This window comes from Cyanistes caeruleus, chromosome 2, assembly GCF_971803275.1.
Source record: "Cyanistes caeruleus chromosome 2, bCyaCae1.hap1.1, whole genome shotgun sequence".
Taxonomy (NCBI): Eukaryota; Metazoa; Chordata; class Aves; order Passeriformes; family Paridae; genus Cyanistes; species Cyanistes caeruleus.
In genome coordinates, this window is record NC_141702.1 from 80,198,049 (window position 1) to 80,215,392 (window position 17,344).

The 17,344-nt window shown below is 40.3% G+C and overlaps 1 protein-coding gene across 4 annotated transcripts in view; it reads left to right on the plus strand.

Annotated features, from left to right (window-relative positions):
• The window catches only part of LOC111926991 (protein ELYS), a 42,443-nt gene that overhangs the window by 5,964 nt on the left and 19,135 nt on the right, over positions 1-17,344 (plus strand). For all 4 annotated transcript variants that reach the window (XM_086878154.1, XM_086878155.1, XM_086878153.1 and 1 more), the window contains exons 3-15: positions 472-725; positions 4,135-4,315; positions 5,114-5,321; positions 6,155-6,271; positions 6,983-7,067; positions 11,667-11,817; positions 12,524-12,656; positions 12,743-12,924; positions 13,385-13,446; positions 14,275-14,403; positions 16,361-16,451; positions 16,537-16,626; positions 16,814-16,954. In XM_086878154.1, the coding sequence (XP_086734280.1) occupies positions 472-725; positions 4,135-4,315; positions 5,114-5,321; positions 6,155-6,271; positions 6,983-7,067; positions 11,667-11,817; positions 12,524-12,656; positions 12,743-12,924; positions 13,385-13,446; positions 14,275-14,403; positions 16,361-16,451; positions 16,537-16,626; positions 16,814-16,954 (1,824 nt within the window). The remainder of the gene's footprint in view (positions 1-471; positions 726-4,134; positions 4,316-5,113; positions 5,322-6,154; positions 6,272-6,982; positions 7,068-11,666; positions 11,818-12,523; positions 12,657-12,742; positions 12,925-13,384; positions 13,447-14,274; positions 14,404-16,360; positions 16,452-16,536; positions 16,627-16,813; positions 16,955-17,344) is intronic.

A 17,344-nucleotide genomic window follows, 5' to 3' on the forward strand; every position in this document is an offset into this window, starting at 1 on the left:
TAAAAGTTGAAATTTCCGGATGCAGTGCCCACTTGAAGATAATTTCCTGTCGGAATCCCTGCCCAGAGTAGTCGTGTGTTAAGCAGAATTCTTAACTGGAAATGAATTGGTTTAGATGGGCTGTGTGTGAAGTATGCTTTGAGACTTTGTACATATTTAGGTGTTTTCTAGCAAAACCAATCCAAGTATGGGATACAGCCTGGAGCTCAGTGTATTGTAATCTTTATCCCAAAGAGTCAACGTTCATGAGTGCAGGGAAGACAAGTACAAATGCAAAAGAATGGGGTTCTTAATTCTAAGATGTATTGGTTGAGGATTGCAGTGGGTGGTTGAAAAGAATGGTGGGGATGTAGGTAGGTTTTCCTTCCTCCCTTTGGTGCACTTGAGGGAAAGGCCCAGTGCCAGCGGCCTTGCTGTTGTTTCAGTTCTTGTGCTGGGGATTTGTTCAGTGGTGTTTCTTTTGCCTTGCAGGCAGAAGTGGCCTGGCGTGGCTGGCGTGTGGTCCCCAGCTGGAGGTGGTGAACTCAGTGACAGGAGAGCGTCTCTCTGCGTATCGCTTCAGCGGAGTGAACGAGCAGCCTCCCACTGTTCGCGTGGTGAAGGAGTTTTCTTGGCAGAAGAGGACTGGGCTCCTGGTTGGCTTGGAGGAAGCAGAGGGAAGTGTTCTCTGTCTGTACGACCTTGGGATCTCAAGAGTGGTTAAAGCAGTTGTTCTTCCAGGAAGGGTATGTATCTTGAGAAAATGAGGATTTTGTGTTTGGTGCTGAATAATCCTGTTTCAAGAAGGGCTCTTGTGCATCTCTGTACAACTTATTCTTTCTTTTTATTTTGTGTTAACATATTGTCAGTTCTGACTACCCAGTCAGGAGAGCCTTGATGTAAAATCTTGGACTTAGCAGTAGCATTATCTTTTGAGTTTACTGAGAGTAAAAAAAATATTGTGGAATACATTGTGATGTAATTCTCCACTTTTTTTATAAAAGGGATTGAAAATCTTTTATTTTTCAGAGTAAAAAAGAAAACCCCACTTAATTTGTCTGTAATATACCTTTTCTAAATGGTTAATTTCTATCGGAAATACTGTGCTTAAAGTATCTCAGACTCCCATCACTGCTGTTAATGACTTTGACACATTCCCATCAATCTCAGACTAGGAAGCAGGTGACTTGGGAACAGAACAGATTTTTCTGTTAACTTAGGATTGGAAAAAAGATTTTAGTGAGTTATCTGTCAGATTGTTGCCAGTTTTACTTTCAGTCTGCTGTCCTTGAATCTCTGCTTGTTGAATATAGTTTAGATTTTTGTGTGATACATATATATATATATATGTATATATGTATAATACAGATATACAATCTAGGTTTTTATAGTGAGATGTTTGTGTAGATGGGATACAGTGGTGTAATGTCAATAATTTTTTCTGCTTTCTATAACCCTTGGACTCAAATGATGTTGTGTCCCTGTGTCTCATTAATGTAATGGAAACAAGAATCAGATTAAGTTTTCAGAGCATCAAGATTCACTGTGTTTTATCATCTTAGAATATGCAACAGATAAAAACTCATTTACTACCCAGCTTTCTCTAACATTATCTGGTTTGTCTTGCTAGAGTACAGGTGGAAGTATTGTTAGTAGTAATAAGCATTTGTGTTGTGATAAGTTCTAAAGATATGAGTTGGATCAGTGTTCCATTGTGTTGTTTTGCTATCTGCTTGAGTTGTGGATGGAAAGGCTGTGTGCTAGCATGAATAATCAGTAAGTAAATTGTGTTTTGGTAAGTGATGTTGGTGTGTTAGGTTTTATTTCTTCTATCTAAGTAAGTTAGGAAAAGCAAAGGTTAAGAAGTAAGGCTTATATTGCATGACAAATCTGTAGCTGCGGAAGTGTTTTGAAATAGAAGCTAGTTCCAGCAATCAGTTGTATTAGAGTTGTTCTATACCACAAAAACTGGTTCAGGAGCAAAGATGATGAAGCCCTGCAGGAAAAAGTTAGCTGTTGTGTGATAAAGGGTAGGAATTTTGAAATAAAGCCAAAGCTGCGTTGAGTTTTGCCCTTATTCCCTGAAAGCTCTTGATTACAAGTGTGTTTGGTCTGTTGCTTTCCTTTTTCTTCCTATGTTCTTGTGTTGTCCTATGTCTTTGTTATGGTGTTAGTTTAGTCAGCATAGTCAGGTCACAGGTATTACTTAATTGGACTGTTAATTTTCAGACTGTGAGTGGGAGTAAGGGTAAGCAAAACCAAGTAGATATAACTTGCACATGGCTGCTGTCCATGTCTTTTGAATTCTTTGAGAAATTCATATGTGCATATTATGTAATGTATACTTTGGGGGGGGGCTTGATCTGTGTGAATGTTTCTCTGATTTTCAGATTGATAATTTTTTAAAGGTAAAATGTGGATCTTAACATCACTTTCTTTAGTTTTGTCATTACTCTTTAACACCTTTAACGAGCACTGTATTTTCTCAATGGGTATAACTTCTGTTGACAGCTAAGTTGTACAGTTTGCCTTAGAGCAACTCTGCTCCAAGGTGTCAAGTTGTTAGTGTATTAATACAGGGTGTTTATTGTGACTGTGTGACTGCTTTTTAGTGTAACAGTGGATGTTGAGTCATTCACAGAATAAAGAAATAAGTTAAAAAACCCAAACTCAGGAGCTTAGAAAGAATTTTGCATAATATCTTTTCATGTGTCTTTGAGTGTCTCTCAGTGCCCTATTGATATATATATATGAAATGCAGCAGAACACTGAAAATGCTGATGTGTATGATTTGAATTGGATTCCAAATTATAAACATATTCCGAATTCTAAACAATTTGATGAATTGATGAAACATTGGTTTTTAACAGTTGCATGTTTCAGAACTGTTGCATGGTATTTTCTCAAATTTTCCTGGTTTACATGAGGCAGAAGGGCAGCATTCAGATTCAGTGAGCTGAGAAAAGTTTTCTTTGTTCTTTCCCAGAATGAGTTGTCAGAGCACTAAGAGAATAGGAAAAGGCAGTGCATAGCATAATGGAAAAAACATAATTTCAAGAGCTTCTTCATGGAAAATTGAAGCAACCAGGGAATATTTTGGAAGACTAGTCTATGCAAAACTAGTAAACATTCATTTGGAGCCAGTTGTACAGTGAAAAAAATACCTTGAAAAAAATTTAGAAGCAGCACTTCAACCTTGGCTAATTGCACAGCAAGATGTGTTCTGTATTTCCTCAGTGCAGTCACCAACACTTGGAGCGCAAGAATCTGAGTAATCAAAATACTTTTATTGGTCCTCTGAGCAGTAGAGAAGATTGAAAATTTAATTTGAATCATAGGAATTCTGAAAGAAAACCAAGTTTCCTAAATAACTATAGATACTTCTACAATTAGAATTGTTGTGTTCAAGGTGAAAGGTGGATTGTATAGCAGATGGCTGGGCAGTGCAGTCATAAGCAAGTGCTTGATACAGGAGAGGAGAAAACTTCAGGGAGCCTTTGTGTTTGGATATTTTCCCCCACTTCTGGGGGTAAATAACCTACATAAAAAGATGGACTAGCTTGTGGCACTCGCTTCTTTGCTTTGTTTTCAGACAATGCTTTGTTGCTGATGTAAAGCTGTCGGCTTTCATGGTGCTGCATTTGTAAGAGGCCAGAAGATAGCCTCAGTTCTTGTGTTGTCCAGCTGTAGTGCAGGGGCCCTGGAGTGCTTGTGTCTGCTAGAGCAGTCAGTGCTGTCCCCTGGGTGTGCTGTGGGTGCTGAGGGGTCTGTCTTCACCTTGTGCTGAGGCTGTGGGGACTGCTTGGTGTGTCAGGGAGCAGAGGGAGCTCCTGCCTCAGGCTGAGCAAGTTCTTGTTTGGTCTCTTGTAGCTGTTGTTTTAGGCTGCCTTTTACAGTTTTCTCTGCCATGTGTAACAGTATAAGCTGGTGTGCATTGAAAATTTTTGTTAGATATTACCAGTCAAAGTAAGGAGCGGTGTAGATTTTAGTAAGCCAGCATCTCTCTCCAAGCCTTTCTAGGAATGTTTCATTCCCATGGAAATCTTATCCTGTATTTCCTTTCCTGTTTCTGCTGTGCCAATGCTGGCTTCCCTTCTGAGTGATTACTCTTGAGCCTGTCACAGAGCTTGGATACTAAGCTGCAGTTCCCTGCAGGTGACGGCCATCGAACCCATCAGCAACGACGGCGGAGCCAGCGTGAGCACCCGGCACCTGCATCAGAGTCTGCGATGGCTCTTTGGAGTGGCAGCAGTGGCCACAGACGTTGGCCATGTCCTTCTGGTTGACCTTTGTTTGGATGATTTGTCTTGCAGTCAGAATGAAGTAGAAGCGTCAGGTAAGCTGCTGTTTTTAAACTTGAATTTAGAGGTAAGAAGATTTGTTTCTCTTCCAAAGCCAGCTCACATCCCAGTGAAGATCCCAGCGTGCTGACGGACTACTGCCATTTCTGACATTGCTGACTGCTGGTTGGAGTTGGCAGTTTGATGTGGTGTGGTGCTGAACTGATGAAAAAATGGGGAGTGGCTTAATACTGCTGCTGATGTTAAGAAGGCCTCTTGCTGCCCACATTCCCTTGTCCCTGTGATTGTTACCAGTGGGAGGAGGAATTTTTCCATTTGAGTCAGTGCAGCTGCGTGACAGGAAGTTGTGTTAGAGGTACCATAATTCCTGGGAGTGTTCTCCTGTTTCCATTAATGACTTGTGGCAGGCTTTAGGCGTGTGTTTTAAAATGAATGTGGCTTATCAAAAATTCTGCATTTGGGTCAGTGAATACGGCAGTTTGTGTTTTCAGATTGCATACACTGTTTTGGGTGTGGTAAGAGTGGCTTCAGGAGCTCAAGTAGCTTCATCTTGAGGCCCAAACTCCTGCTTTATAGGGTGCAAGAAGAATTTGGCTACAATGGGTACATTTGTACTGAGTTTTGAAATAGGAGTGACAAGACCCATCCCATTGGAGGGTGCTTGTATTTCTGAATGGGTGCAGAGACAGGAGTAGTGAAAAAAGGTGCTGCAGAAATGGGTGTTTTGCTTGGCACAGTAGAATTAGATTGTATGTGTTCTATAATCACATCAGTTTAAAATGCAATGGAAGTGGCACAATGCATTAATTTCTTGCCTGTTTTTCTGTGTGTAGATCTCGAAGTTGTCACTAGAATTCCTGCTGAAGTTCCACAAAGAAGAGAAGCTGTGACCAGAGAAGGGAGGCATCTCTGTTTTCAATTACAAAGTCCTTCAGGAACAGCAGTATCAACCCTGTGCTACATAAGCAGAAGCAACCAGCTTGTTGTGGGTTTTTCTGATGGCTACTTGTCACTATGGAACATGAAAACTTTGAAGAGGGAGTAAGTAGTCACTTCTGCTTTGTCACACTTGGAGGTGCAGGGATCTCAATTTTTTGCTTTACGAAGTCATGCTGTAGGGGTTTTATAGAGCCAATTTTTATAAGTCAGTTTGTTCTGTCCAATGGTGTTTTGTGAACCCAGGCAATGTGTGTGTTTCTGTGAAAGATTTTGGAAAGGTTTGCAACCAGTTGTTGTAATTAGGGTATCCACTGGAAGGCTTCTCCGTGAATAATACGATTTTGGTGATAATATTCTTTAAAATGTCCACACTAGTATGACATGATAATTTAATAGCTGATCTGTGCCTGAAAGTATATTCTTTCCTACATTTCAGCCTTGATGGGTGGCTGACTCATTCCCAGGCAAGAATGCATATGTGAATGAATGTTTGTTTGGATGACTTGGAAATCAGAATTAGGGATACATAAATTTATAAGCAATACGAAATTTAGAGGTGATTTATAATCTGCCACTTGAAATATATGACCACAGACAAGTGTTATTTAAGGAAATCTACAGTGCCTCAGCAGAAACGATGTGGATGTGGATGCATTGTGGATGCATAAATAGACAGTGGATGCATAATTAGATGCCAGGAGAAGATTGTGAAGGTGAAACTGAAGTTCAAAAGTTGGGAAGACAAATACTAAAGAAGTAATGGCTTCTCAGTCATCAGGTGTTTTAGTTGGAAGTACTAATGGATGACTTTCTGTACTTTGAGGATAAGCATGCAAGCTTCTTTATTCCCAGAAGATGCTTGTACCCTTCTGCAAACAACCAGAGCCAGCAGGCTTTCCTTTTTTCTATACTGGTTTTTTCTTTTAAACCTGTAGGCACCACTCCCAGCTTGAAGGAGGAAGGATTCCTGTCTATGCAGTTACCTTTCAAGAGCCTGAGAATGATCCCCGTAACTGTTGCTATTTGTGGGCTGTTCAGTCTACACAACAAAGGTGAATAAAATTTTGCCATAAGTCACTGATTTTTTTTTTAATGTTTTATCACATTCAGTTGATATCTGTGTATTCATTTTGTTTATTTAACTGTACAGGAGATGAAGTATTAAGCTTACAATGCAATATTTTCAGGATTTTACACTGAAAAGAGGGTTGGCTCTTTCCTACCTTGTGAATGAAGGCAAAGGAAACAGTGGCTGTATTTTTGTGCTTGCAGTCTCAAGTGATTTCCCTTGTTTCTTGATGACTGCTTCAACATTTGTTTGGTATTCCCACCATGATATTCAATGCCATTTAAAGTTGTCTGGGCTGCAGATGCAGAACACTAAACATCATCAGCAAGCTACTTAATCAGCCCAGCTGTTCATAAAGTGGCAGTTTTCTTAAGTTTGACTTAAAAGCAGTTTTCATGGAGAGCACTTTACTGTTGTGAACCATTTCTAGGAATTCAGCAATTTTTTTCTCCATGTTGCATATTAAAGGTTTTCAGTAGTATAGTTAGTATTTGCTCCTGAAGCTTTTGTGTCAAAATTTCCTCCTTTATGTTTTACTGGCTAAGTGTGACCAATTATCATATTTTTGGAAGCAGTGTTTTTCTTTTCAACAAGAGCATGCTCTTAAGTTAGTTTCAGCTTAGATGTAATAAAATGAAAATGAGGATTGTAAAGCTGTTTTTTAATTAAATTTCCTCATTTGTTCCTTTTTCAGTGAAGGTGATGTTGTGAGTTTACATCTGTTGCAGTTAGCATTTGGTGACAGGAAACGCCTGGCATCAGGACAAGTCATGTACGAGGTAAGACAGGCTTGTGTGTGAGAGATGGAAATAGTAATTTTGTCTAAGTAAGGATCAGTAAAGTTGACCAGATTAATATTTTCCATGAAAGATCAGTGAGACTTAAGAAAAAAGTCTTTTGATGAGTCTTTTTTAGGCATTCTTTTGTCCATATTTTTCAAAACAAGTCATAGAATCATAGAATGGTTTGTTTGGAAGACCTTAGATATCATGTAATCCCAATCCCCTGCCATGGGTATGGATGCCACGCACTAGTTCAGTTTGCTCAGGTCCCTATCCACCGTGGCCTTGAACACTCCCAGGGATGGGACATCTATAGCATCTCTGCACAGCCTGACCTCCAGATCCTCACCACTCTCACAGTAAAAACATTCTTCTTAGCATCTAATCTAAATCTCTCCTGTTTTAGTTGAAAACCCCTTCTCCTTTGTCCTATCGCTATCTGCCCTTGTAAAATGTCAGTCTCCCTTTTTTATAAGTTCCCTTTATGTGCTGAAAGGCTGCACTGAGGTCTCCAAGGATGAGGTCGGATTTCTGGATGGGCTGTGAGTGCATATTGCTTGCCCACCAGAATGCCCACATTGTTCTTGGCAGGGCTGCTCTTAGTCACTTCTACCAGTCTGTAGTCATGTCTGAGATTGCCCCATTCCAGGTGCAGCATCTTGCACTTGGACTTGCTAACCTTCATGTCGTGAGATTCCCACTGGCCCACCTCTCAGCGTTCTCCACGTCCCTCTGGATGACATCCCGAGGGGTGTTTTTGTTTTGTCAGCTGCACCTTTCAGCCTTATGTCATCTGCAAACTTGCTTAAGGTGCACTTGATATCACTGTTTGTGTCTTTGATATTGAAGAGTGCCAGTCCCCACACAGGTTTCTGAGGGACAGCATTCAACATTGACCTATGGAGATAGAGCTGTTTCCCACAACTTTCTGGCTTGGTCCTTCCAACCAGTTCCTTACCCACTGAGTAGTCCATCCTTCAAATCTGCCTGTCTCTTCAATTTAGAGATGGTTGTTGGTTTTTTCAAGCAAGGCAAACAGCCTAGTTCAGAAGCCAGCACGGTGGCCCCCCCTTTGGCCACTCAGACCACTCTACCCACAAGACATCAGTGTGATGGATGGCGAAGCACTGGCGTTTATTGCAGGAGAATTTGACCTTTTATAACCTAAGGTCATTGTGTTACTCCCATCTGCTCACGTCACACTTGAGTGCTATTGGCTAATTGCAGAAGGTTTTACTATCCTAGCAGAGAGGGGTTTTTGCTAACTTTCCGTTACATCCCGAAACCTTCCGCATCGCCAGGCCTTAAACTACAACAGATGGTGATGTCATGAGGGATTGTGTCAAAGACCTTGTAGAAGTCTAGGTAGATGACATCGGTCAGTTTTCCCTTGTCAAGAGTTTCTGTCGCTCCATCATAGATGACCAGATTGGTCAGACACAATCTATCCATCCTGATGCCATACAATTTTATACTTCAGTGTCATTGTGTTCCAGCTAGATTAATCTGCAAAGGGCTCTTATACATCTGATTCCTGAAGAGGAAATGACTATTATAAATTAAATTACTCTTAACTTAAACATCACATGGATGTCATCTAGGAAGAGAAGACAAGGCTTTGAATAGCTTTGTGTTACCAAACTGTAGATTTGAGGAAGCTTCTGTGTGTCTCCCTTTCTTACAATATGGTCATATATATCTCTATATACATTTTTGATCTCTGTTTTATAATGTTTTTCTTTTAAACTCTTGTCAGTCTGACTTCAGAACACCTACAAAAATACCTACAATGTCTCTGCAGCATTGATTCTGAAACTCAGTCGCTGTAAAGATTACTCTTTTTATAAGTTTTGGATAGGCTGTCTCTGAAATCTACTCCTAAAGCCAGTAAAAGATGTACATGTGATGTACAGTGGTATGATTTGTTCAGAAGAATATCTAAATTTTTAGAACTGCTTCCAGAGATGCTGTGGTATACAATAGATAAAATATAGAGGAGGTATTATTAGATCTCAGATAATCTAACAGAGACAGGAGGCACCTGTATAATGTTTAATTCTATTTAGCAGTATACATGAAACACTACCAAGAAGTTTTCGATGGGAAAGTGATCTTGCAGGTCTTTCCTCCTATTTGACACTTGCTCTTGCACGTTCTCAATAGCACAAAATGAAATTGACATAATCCTTGGACTGTGGTTCAAAGACTCCTTTTTTTTATTTCGACTTTGAGTTTTGAATTTTTTGAATGAGTTTAAATGTTGTTCTTTTTTCCTTTTGTCTGTATAAATCTGCCTTCCTGATTTGGAAGTGTTGCTTTTAAACAGATAAAGGTTAGGTGTTTGGAGAAAGTGGTGTTTAAAATACATCATCTATCACGGTGATGAAGTAATAATACTTCAAGTGGTTCACCATGTCTGAATATACATGTCATATCTTTGTGTGCAGTTTTTAAATGACAAAAATATACTGTGCTCTAAGGAACAGAGCGCCATGTTTCTTTGGGGTTTGTGTGTAGTTTTGGTTTTTTTTAAAGGGCTTTCATTGCAGTTCACTCCTGCATGTTCCAGTGCTCTAAGCACTTTGGCAGGTTGATAGAAGAAAGTTTCTTTAATCTTCTCCAGATTTGCTTTTGAATTTCAGTTTTGTTTTATCCTCTTTTAGAAGTTATGTTTAGCTACAGTCTTAGCAATGACAAAAACATTACCTTTTACTGTGTGCTGCATTGGGGAAAAAGCAATTGTCTCTTTTTTTCTCGTGGCTACTACATTTTTCCATCTGAACAATTTAACATTAAAATGTGAGTCCTCTAACTATTTGGCAGTTATTTGTCTTGGTTGTCTTTTCTGAACAAGATGTGACAAAGGTCGCTTTATACCTCAGAGGGTTGAAACGTTTCATCAGTCTTTAAAAATGGGTTTACTAGAAATTCCAGTTGATGCTCTTCAAAAAAGAAAAAGCACACAAGGTGATTAAAAATGTTACTGGGTTTGTGACCTGGAAAACCTGTGGTGTAGTTCAAGTAAGACTTGGAACCCTCTACAATCAGTATTACATTCGCAGGCATGTGTTGAAAGGTTATAACAGGAGCCAATCTTAGAAATCTGTTGAAGAGAGCTGAACATCTGCACCCTCTGAGGAGGAAAGACAGGTTCCTCAGCTGGCCTACAAGATAAAGCATTTAATAGTGTAGTTTCATGCTGAGACCTGATAGCATCTACTGCCAAAAAATCCCCCCAAAACAATTCTTAATCCCTCCCTAAAGGATGCATCATGACAGGATCTGTGCTCAGCAGTGGACGCTTAAGTGATGGAATACTTATGGTCACAGATTGGTCAGAATGACATAATGGGTCTCTGCCTACATGACTGAATCAAGCTTCTTGTTGGTCTTGAGTGGCATAAAATTTAAGAGTTGTTCACTTTTGGCAGGCCAGGCTTGAGTAAACAAGGAGAAAGTAATCTACTGATACTCCTTGTTCACTGAGCAGAAGTCACAGGAGCTTAAAATACTTGTTTGCTTACAGCAGTGCTGTATGTCTCAGGAATCAGATTTGAGGCTATGAAACCATGCATCTTTGACTTTATAGCATGGTGAAAGTCACAAGTGGAATTTTTACAACATGTGGCACTGTGTTTTTATAAACATCTGTCAAACTTGAGTCTCCGTTGCCTTCAAGGCTGGCTTAAATAAGTAATAAAGTAAGAAAACTGAATGATACACTTAAATTAGGCTTTCAAAGACCTCTTTTAGATCATCTCAGCAGTTGCTGTATCTTGCAAATCAGTTCATGGTCATGGAGCATATCCTTACCTTTGTTCTGCACAAGGCTTGTGTACAGTCTCTGTGTTCATATCGGAGTCTGACCAGTGCAACTCCTTTGAAAACTGTCCTGTTTAACTGGTCTGGAAATCACTGCTTAATATCTTCTGTGCACTAGCGTTCCTTAACTTGCTTGCCCCAGTATGGAAAATTTAAAATATCTAGCTTTGACTAGGAAGTTGTTACAGTGGGAATTATTTAGTATTACTTTCTCCATCCCCTCCGCACTGAATTTATGTGGGAGTGGCTCTTCATATATGAATGAAAGCTGAAATTTCTAGTCATTAAATTAATGCTGGACAGGTTTATGGGATTTTAGTGCTTTATCTTGTGGAACTGTCTTTCAGAATCATGAACTTCTTGTTCAGGACATCATCTCTGTTAAAATTACTTTTAGAGATTACTTTTCCTACAGATGAGGTTCTTTGCTTAGGCTTCATGTTAGTTTTCCAAAGACATGGTTATGGTTTTTCTTGTCTACCCTGCATATATCTGTTACTTCCAAAATTCCTTGATAAAATACTGTCAACTCTGCATGCTTCAGAGCAGAGTTTTGCTAAGGAAATGCTAATATTTGAAAATGTGCAAAGCCTTTTCAGCCAATATATGTTAAAATTTGACACTTAATTCTCTTGAATGTCAGATGTAGTTTTTATTTGTTATCAGAAATAAGTTCATTGCAAATAAACAATACAATATGCATGTTATATTAGATATATACATTCTTTCTTGTTAGGTCTAATGAAAATTACTTTTTTTTTTCCCCCCATCCAGGGTTTGGAATACTGTGATGAAAGGTACAATTTAGATCTCACTGGTGGAATCTTTCCCTTAAGAGGGCAGACCAGCAATACTAAATTACTCAGCTGTCAAACCATAGAAAAATTTCGCAACCATGCTGACAGAGAGGATAGCATTAATGAAGGTTTGTTCTCCTGTACCTGCTTGGTTATTCTAAACTACATGGTTTGGAAATCTAAATGAATACTGTTCTATACCCACAGTCTTAAATATTCATCTAGCTGACCTTGCTGGGCTTATTTAAAAAGAAAAATTGTTTGCTGAACTTAGTGGGACTTTTTTATCCCTCTGAACATCATTCATTAAGGGAAAAAGTGCTTACTTTATGTTTGCTGGGTTGCTAGAGCAGTATATGTGGCATCTGTATAAAGCTGGTCAGTCAGTTTGTTCTGCCAGTAGTCTGCACTGAACAGTAATACCATTCTTTCTGTTGCTTAGGAATGTTATCTGAATTTTTTTTTTCCTGATCAAATCTCTGGCTGCTTCCATTTTGCACATGGTCACAAATAGTGTTCCCCAGGGCTCAGTATTGGAGCCAGTTCTATTTGATATCTTTTTCTGATGATCTGGATAAACAACGTGATGAACTTATAATAGTGTATTTGGTTTGATTTGGAACAGATACAATTTGAACAAGAAAAAGAGGCACTATGACTAAAACCACATTGCATGGATGTTTGCTGCTCTGTATATTGTTTTTATCATTACTAATAAAGGGTAGTGTTTCATGAGTGAAATAACAGAATTAAGTCAAAATAGAAAGTGATGGTTTAAAAACATCAGATATCTCGTATTTTCTATAACAAGGAACAATGTCTTGTCTTTGACAGTAGTCTCTCCTGACACCAGTGTATCGATCTTCAGTTGGCAAGTGAATACCTATGGTCAGGGAAAACCATCTACTTATTTGGGTGTGTTTGACATCAATCGCTGGTATCATGCTCAAATGCCAGACTCACTGAGGTAGGTTTTAATGAAGTGGTTTCAATATCCCTACAGAGGGTTAATTTGAAAATTGCTGCTGAACTTATGCTCTTGTTTTCTTTAAGGCCAGAAGAATTCCTTCATGATTGCCCCTATTTTGCACTGTGGTCACTGGATCCTGTAATAAGCATGACTTCTCCAAACCTCATTTTGGATATTCTGGTACACGAGCGTAGTCTAAGTCGGGGGGTTCCTCCTTCTTATCCACCACCTGAACAGTTTTTTAATCCAAGCACCTATAATTTTGGTAGGTATTTCACTGCTTTTCATTTGAGTAGTGACAGGGTTCAGTGGAGGTCAAATGCTACTTGGTGGTTCTCTTTCTCGTTCATTGCTTGTCACACAAAATGCCAAACAAGAAAAGCCCCATAAACCTTCTCAGACCTGGTTCCCATGTCCTGACAAGGTGCTTACTCTAGTGAAACGTATGTGACAGGCTGCTGGGTTTTGGGTTTGGGGGCTTCTGTAACATAGCCCAGGAAGGGCTGATGGTGATCAAATGAAATGCCCAAAGCACAGCACCTGGGTAGCGATTGAGCTTAAGTTTCTACAGACAGAGTGTAACTACTTTTAAGGAAAGTGTGTCAGTGGTGTGATGAAAGAAAGGGGTGCTGGAGGTTTGTCTTTCAGACAAATAGAGCGCTATTTAAAAAGCATAAACTGGTGATCAGGTAACGACGTCTGTCAAACGTTCCTTGTTCCTGCAGATGTGACGTGCTTGCTCAACTCGGGAATTGTTCACATGACTTGCACCGGCTTCCAGAAGGAGGTGACTTTTTTTTTTACTGTATTTCTGTTGGGACTGTCAAGAGATGAACCTTTTCTAACTTTTCTCTTGCAGTGCTTTGAGTGTCAGAGACCACTTTATGCTCACACTGCCCACTTCCATGCATATCCTGCCAGTTCCTTGCAAATGATACAGGCTGTTTTAGGGAGGCATGAGCAGGGAGTGAATGGCTGGAAAGGAATGCAGCATTGTTGTAGTAGGAAGAGAGAGTGTGGTGGAAGTGGGGGAAAGTGTCTACTTCTTTGTATAGTGTGGAGTTAGGGTTTTGACCCCAATGAACTTGAGAAAGGAGGACAGCATGGAGAATGGGCAAAAAGAGATTAAACTGTTTAAGAAGAAATGCATGTTTTTTCTCTCAACCTTGGCCAAAGTATAACTTCTGAGGCACTGCACAGCTTGTGACAAACCCTTTCAAATTAAGTTCCAGCTCACTAAATGTACTCATATAAACTGTCTTCCCTGCAAACAGACATACAGTCTTTAAAAGAGTGGTTTGTAATTGTATTAGTTTTAACTTCTACTGAATGTATTTTGTGTCAATGTTCAAGGAAAAGCAAGGCCTTTGTATTGACAGACAGGCTGAAAATACTTCCTTTCCTTCAGCCTTGCAAGGATTTTTTCTTCTATAGGATGCATTTTTGGAAACTGGAACTGTAAGTGTACTGCTGTGTTTAAGACTCTACATAGCAATGCTTACCAAAATTGCTAACCTGAAGTCTGCTTCTACTTATACAGCTGACAGTCTAAAGTGATCCAGAACCCTAGTGATGAAATGTTGTCTTAGCCTTTGTATTTTGATTGATGTTTCAGACCCTGAAGTTTTTGAAGAAATCTGGTCCTTTAATAAGTGAAGCCATTCATGACAGCTACACTCGATGTCTTGTAGCTGGCTTGCTGTCTCCAAGACTGGTTGATGTCCAGCCATCCAGTCTGAGTCAGGTGAGTGTACGTTGGGGAATCCAGGGGATATACATCCTTCTTGTCTGAAGGCTGTAGCGGCTACAAGACCATGATTTTTGATTACAAGCTGGTCTGAGAGGCAGGTTTTGACAGTTTTGACATATATTTATCAGAAGTAATAATATTCTTAGATCCAATCGTCTGACTGGGAACAGCCCTGAGAGGTCTGTCTTTAGTGAGTTGTCTGTAAATTCCACACCCCATGTCAGCATGTGGAAGCATTCAGTCACTGCTGGGCATGTGCATTGGAAAGCAGCTTTCCCTGGGAACAGCCATCATCCTCTTCATGCCCTCAGTGTCTCAAAGCCTTGGATGCAGTGCAGTATGTGGCACCCTCAGATGTTTGCACTATTGCAAACAGCAGCTTGCTGCACTACACATTATTTGCATCCAAGGAAGCGCTAACCAGTTGCAATTGTCTGCTTTACTTGACAATTTCATCAACACTTCCTCTCATTTTCCCTTTATCTAGGCTTTTCTGCATCCTCTCAAAGTTGCTCATTATCTCTGTAGCCTTTGCCTTAAGCTATGGTAGTTTGATTTCCTCCTCTTAGACTGCCCCCTTGCTGCATCACCTGTACCTCTCAACACTGCTACATTTTGTCTGTCACCACAGTGGCTTCACACCCCTCTCATAGGTTTTCCATTTTTGGTGAAGCAAACTTAGTCTCACATCTGAAGAGTTTCATGAAAGAAGGAGCCTTTGTGATGAACAGCCCATCTTTCTCCAGGCAGGGGCAATGCTGAAGGGTTGGATAATCATCATGGATGGAGTGGAGCAGAAAGCACTGGGAAAGGGAGAGCAGTCTTCCCCCTGCCTTCATCTTCCTGTCTGTGGGATTCTTCACCAGACTGTGGAAATGTGTCGGGAAAAATAGCACTTCTGCATAGTGTGGTAGTTAAAACAAATTTGGCAAGCAGACCCAGCCCATAGAATGCTTATTTTGCAAGCCTGATGTAGACTCTTACATTCTGATTAGATGAGGTCTAGTTCTGATGTCAGCTCCAGTTGGCAAGTAACTTGGAAAAGCAAGAAAATTTATGATGACCTTTGCGGAATTGTGACCGTATTGTTCAGAGACTACGTTAAGCAGGGATTGCTTGAGAATACTAGAAAGAAAAATTTCAGAATTAGGGTCAAGTTGCTTGGAATTTTGTTTGGTATCCTAAGTAGTATTTGGCATGTTTCCTTATCAAATACATTTTCAGAAAATGATGGAAATATGCCATGTCTTCTCATGTGTACAAATCGCTCTTAAATGTCATGATCTTACCTAGAACAAAACTTTTAAAATTTGTTTTAAAAAAATAGAGGGAAGAAAAAAAGAAAATTTCTATGCAGAATCATTTCATCTGAAAGAAGTGTCTGAACACTAGCTGGAATGAACTGCTACATTATTTCCCATGTTTGTGCATGCCTGTGCGTTATCCTTCACAAGGACTGCCATGGCATTGTAACTTAATGTTTTGGCTGTCAGAGCTGCTTCATGTCTTGCTAGTCTTGGGAGCTACTTGGCCTCACCTTCACCGTTTCCATGCAAACACAGTGGCGTTTGCTCTGTTCCCTTCATGTGTTCCTGATGGCAAAGGGGTGTGCACCAAGTGCATAATGAGTATTAGCAGATGCTGTTACTGAAAATAGTTAATGGGCAGTCAGTGAATGAAGACTGAAATGCTGAGGCACAGAAGTAGAGATTAGAACTAGCCTGGGTGAAGTTGAAATGTCAGAAGAAAACTTTCCTGTGTTCCTCAAACCAGCAAGCAGTCCAGCCTGTGGCTAGAGTTAAGAAAGAATTGAGAATGTGGAATAATTGCATTTGTGCCATTGGACTTTGTGATGCCTGAATGAGTATCCAGTTAGAAACAGACACTTCTGCGAGGCCCAGGTATGAAAAGTATGTGGGGTTGTGATTTTGCTTCTGTCTGTTCTGTTCAGGAGGAGCAGTTAGAAGCAGTGTTGTCAGCTGCTGTGCAAACAGGTTCTTTAGAGCTTCTGACGGGATGCATTAAACACTGGACTTCCGAAGGTAATGCTGCTTACGTTGTTTTTATGTTGTGTCTGTTTGGGTAAGAAATGGTGGCTTCATGTCTTGTTTGTTTTCTCTTTTAAAGAGCAGCCAAGTTCTGCTGGAAATTTACGGTTTGTTCTTGAGTGGACGTGGAACAAAGTGATCTGTACAAAAGATGAACTGGACCAAATATGTGAGTACTGGTGTAGTTGCTTTTGAAACCTGGAGTCATTCTTTGTAAAGGATCTTCTTGAGTAGTCTGCCAGTGTATGCTACTGGATCTTGAAGTGGTTCTTTAAGTCTTCTAGGGCTGTTTAAATGTCCTTTGGAAGTCTGCAGTTGCTGTGCTGACTGATGATTGAATATTGCTCCTTGACAAGGTGTTCCGCTGTTTGATGGCTCCTGCAACTTCATTGACCCGCAGACATTACAGTCCCTTCAGCACTGCCAGCTGCTTCTGAGCAACCTCAGCACAGTCCTGAACTGTTTTCTAACAGAAGCCCGAGAGCTTACTGAGAAAGGTTGGTGAAAGCTCTGCTAGGTCTTTGGTGTGACTGCTAAGATTTGGAAGGATGCTTGGGTTATAACTGAGGAGACATGAGCTGTTGCTGTGTTGGATGGTTGGGAGAGAGCCAGGTTGAGCTGGGAGGAGGGGCATAAACCTGAGAAGTTGGCACTTTGATTTCAGCCACTTGGAGTTCAGGGCAGCAGCTTGTTGTGGCTGGGTAGGGGAGGTAGGGAGATAGGGGAGGCTCCACAGATTCAGCACTGAGCTGAGTGAGCACCTGGGTGGCAATTAGAGCAACTGAGTGTGGTAATGCTGAGAAGTGTTCCTAATGGTTAGCTAGCAATTGATAGTTGTGTGCAAATTGCTGGGAAATATAAAGGCATCCAAAATGAGTAACTTGTAA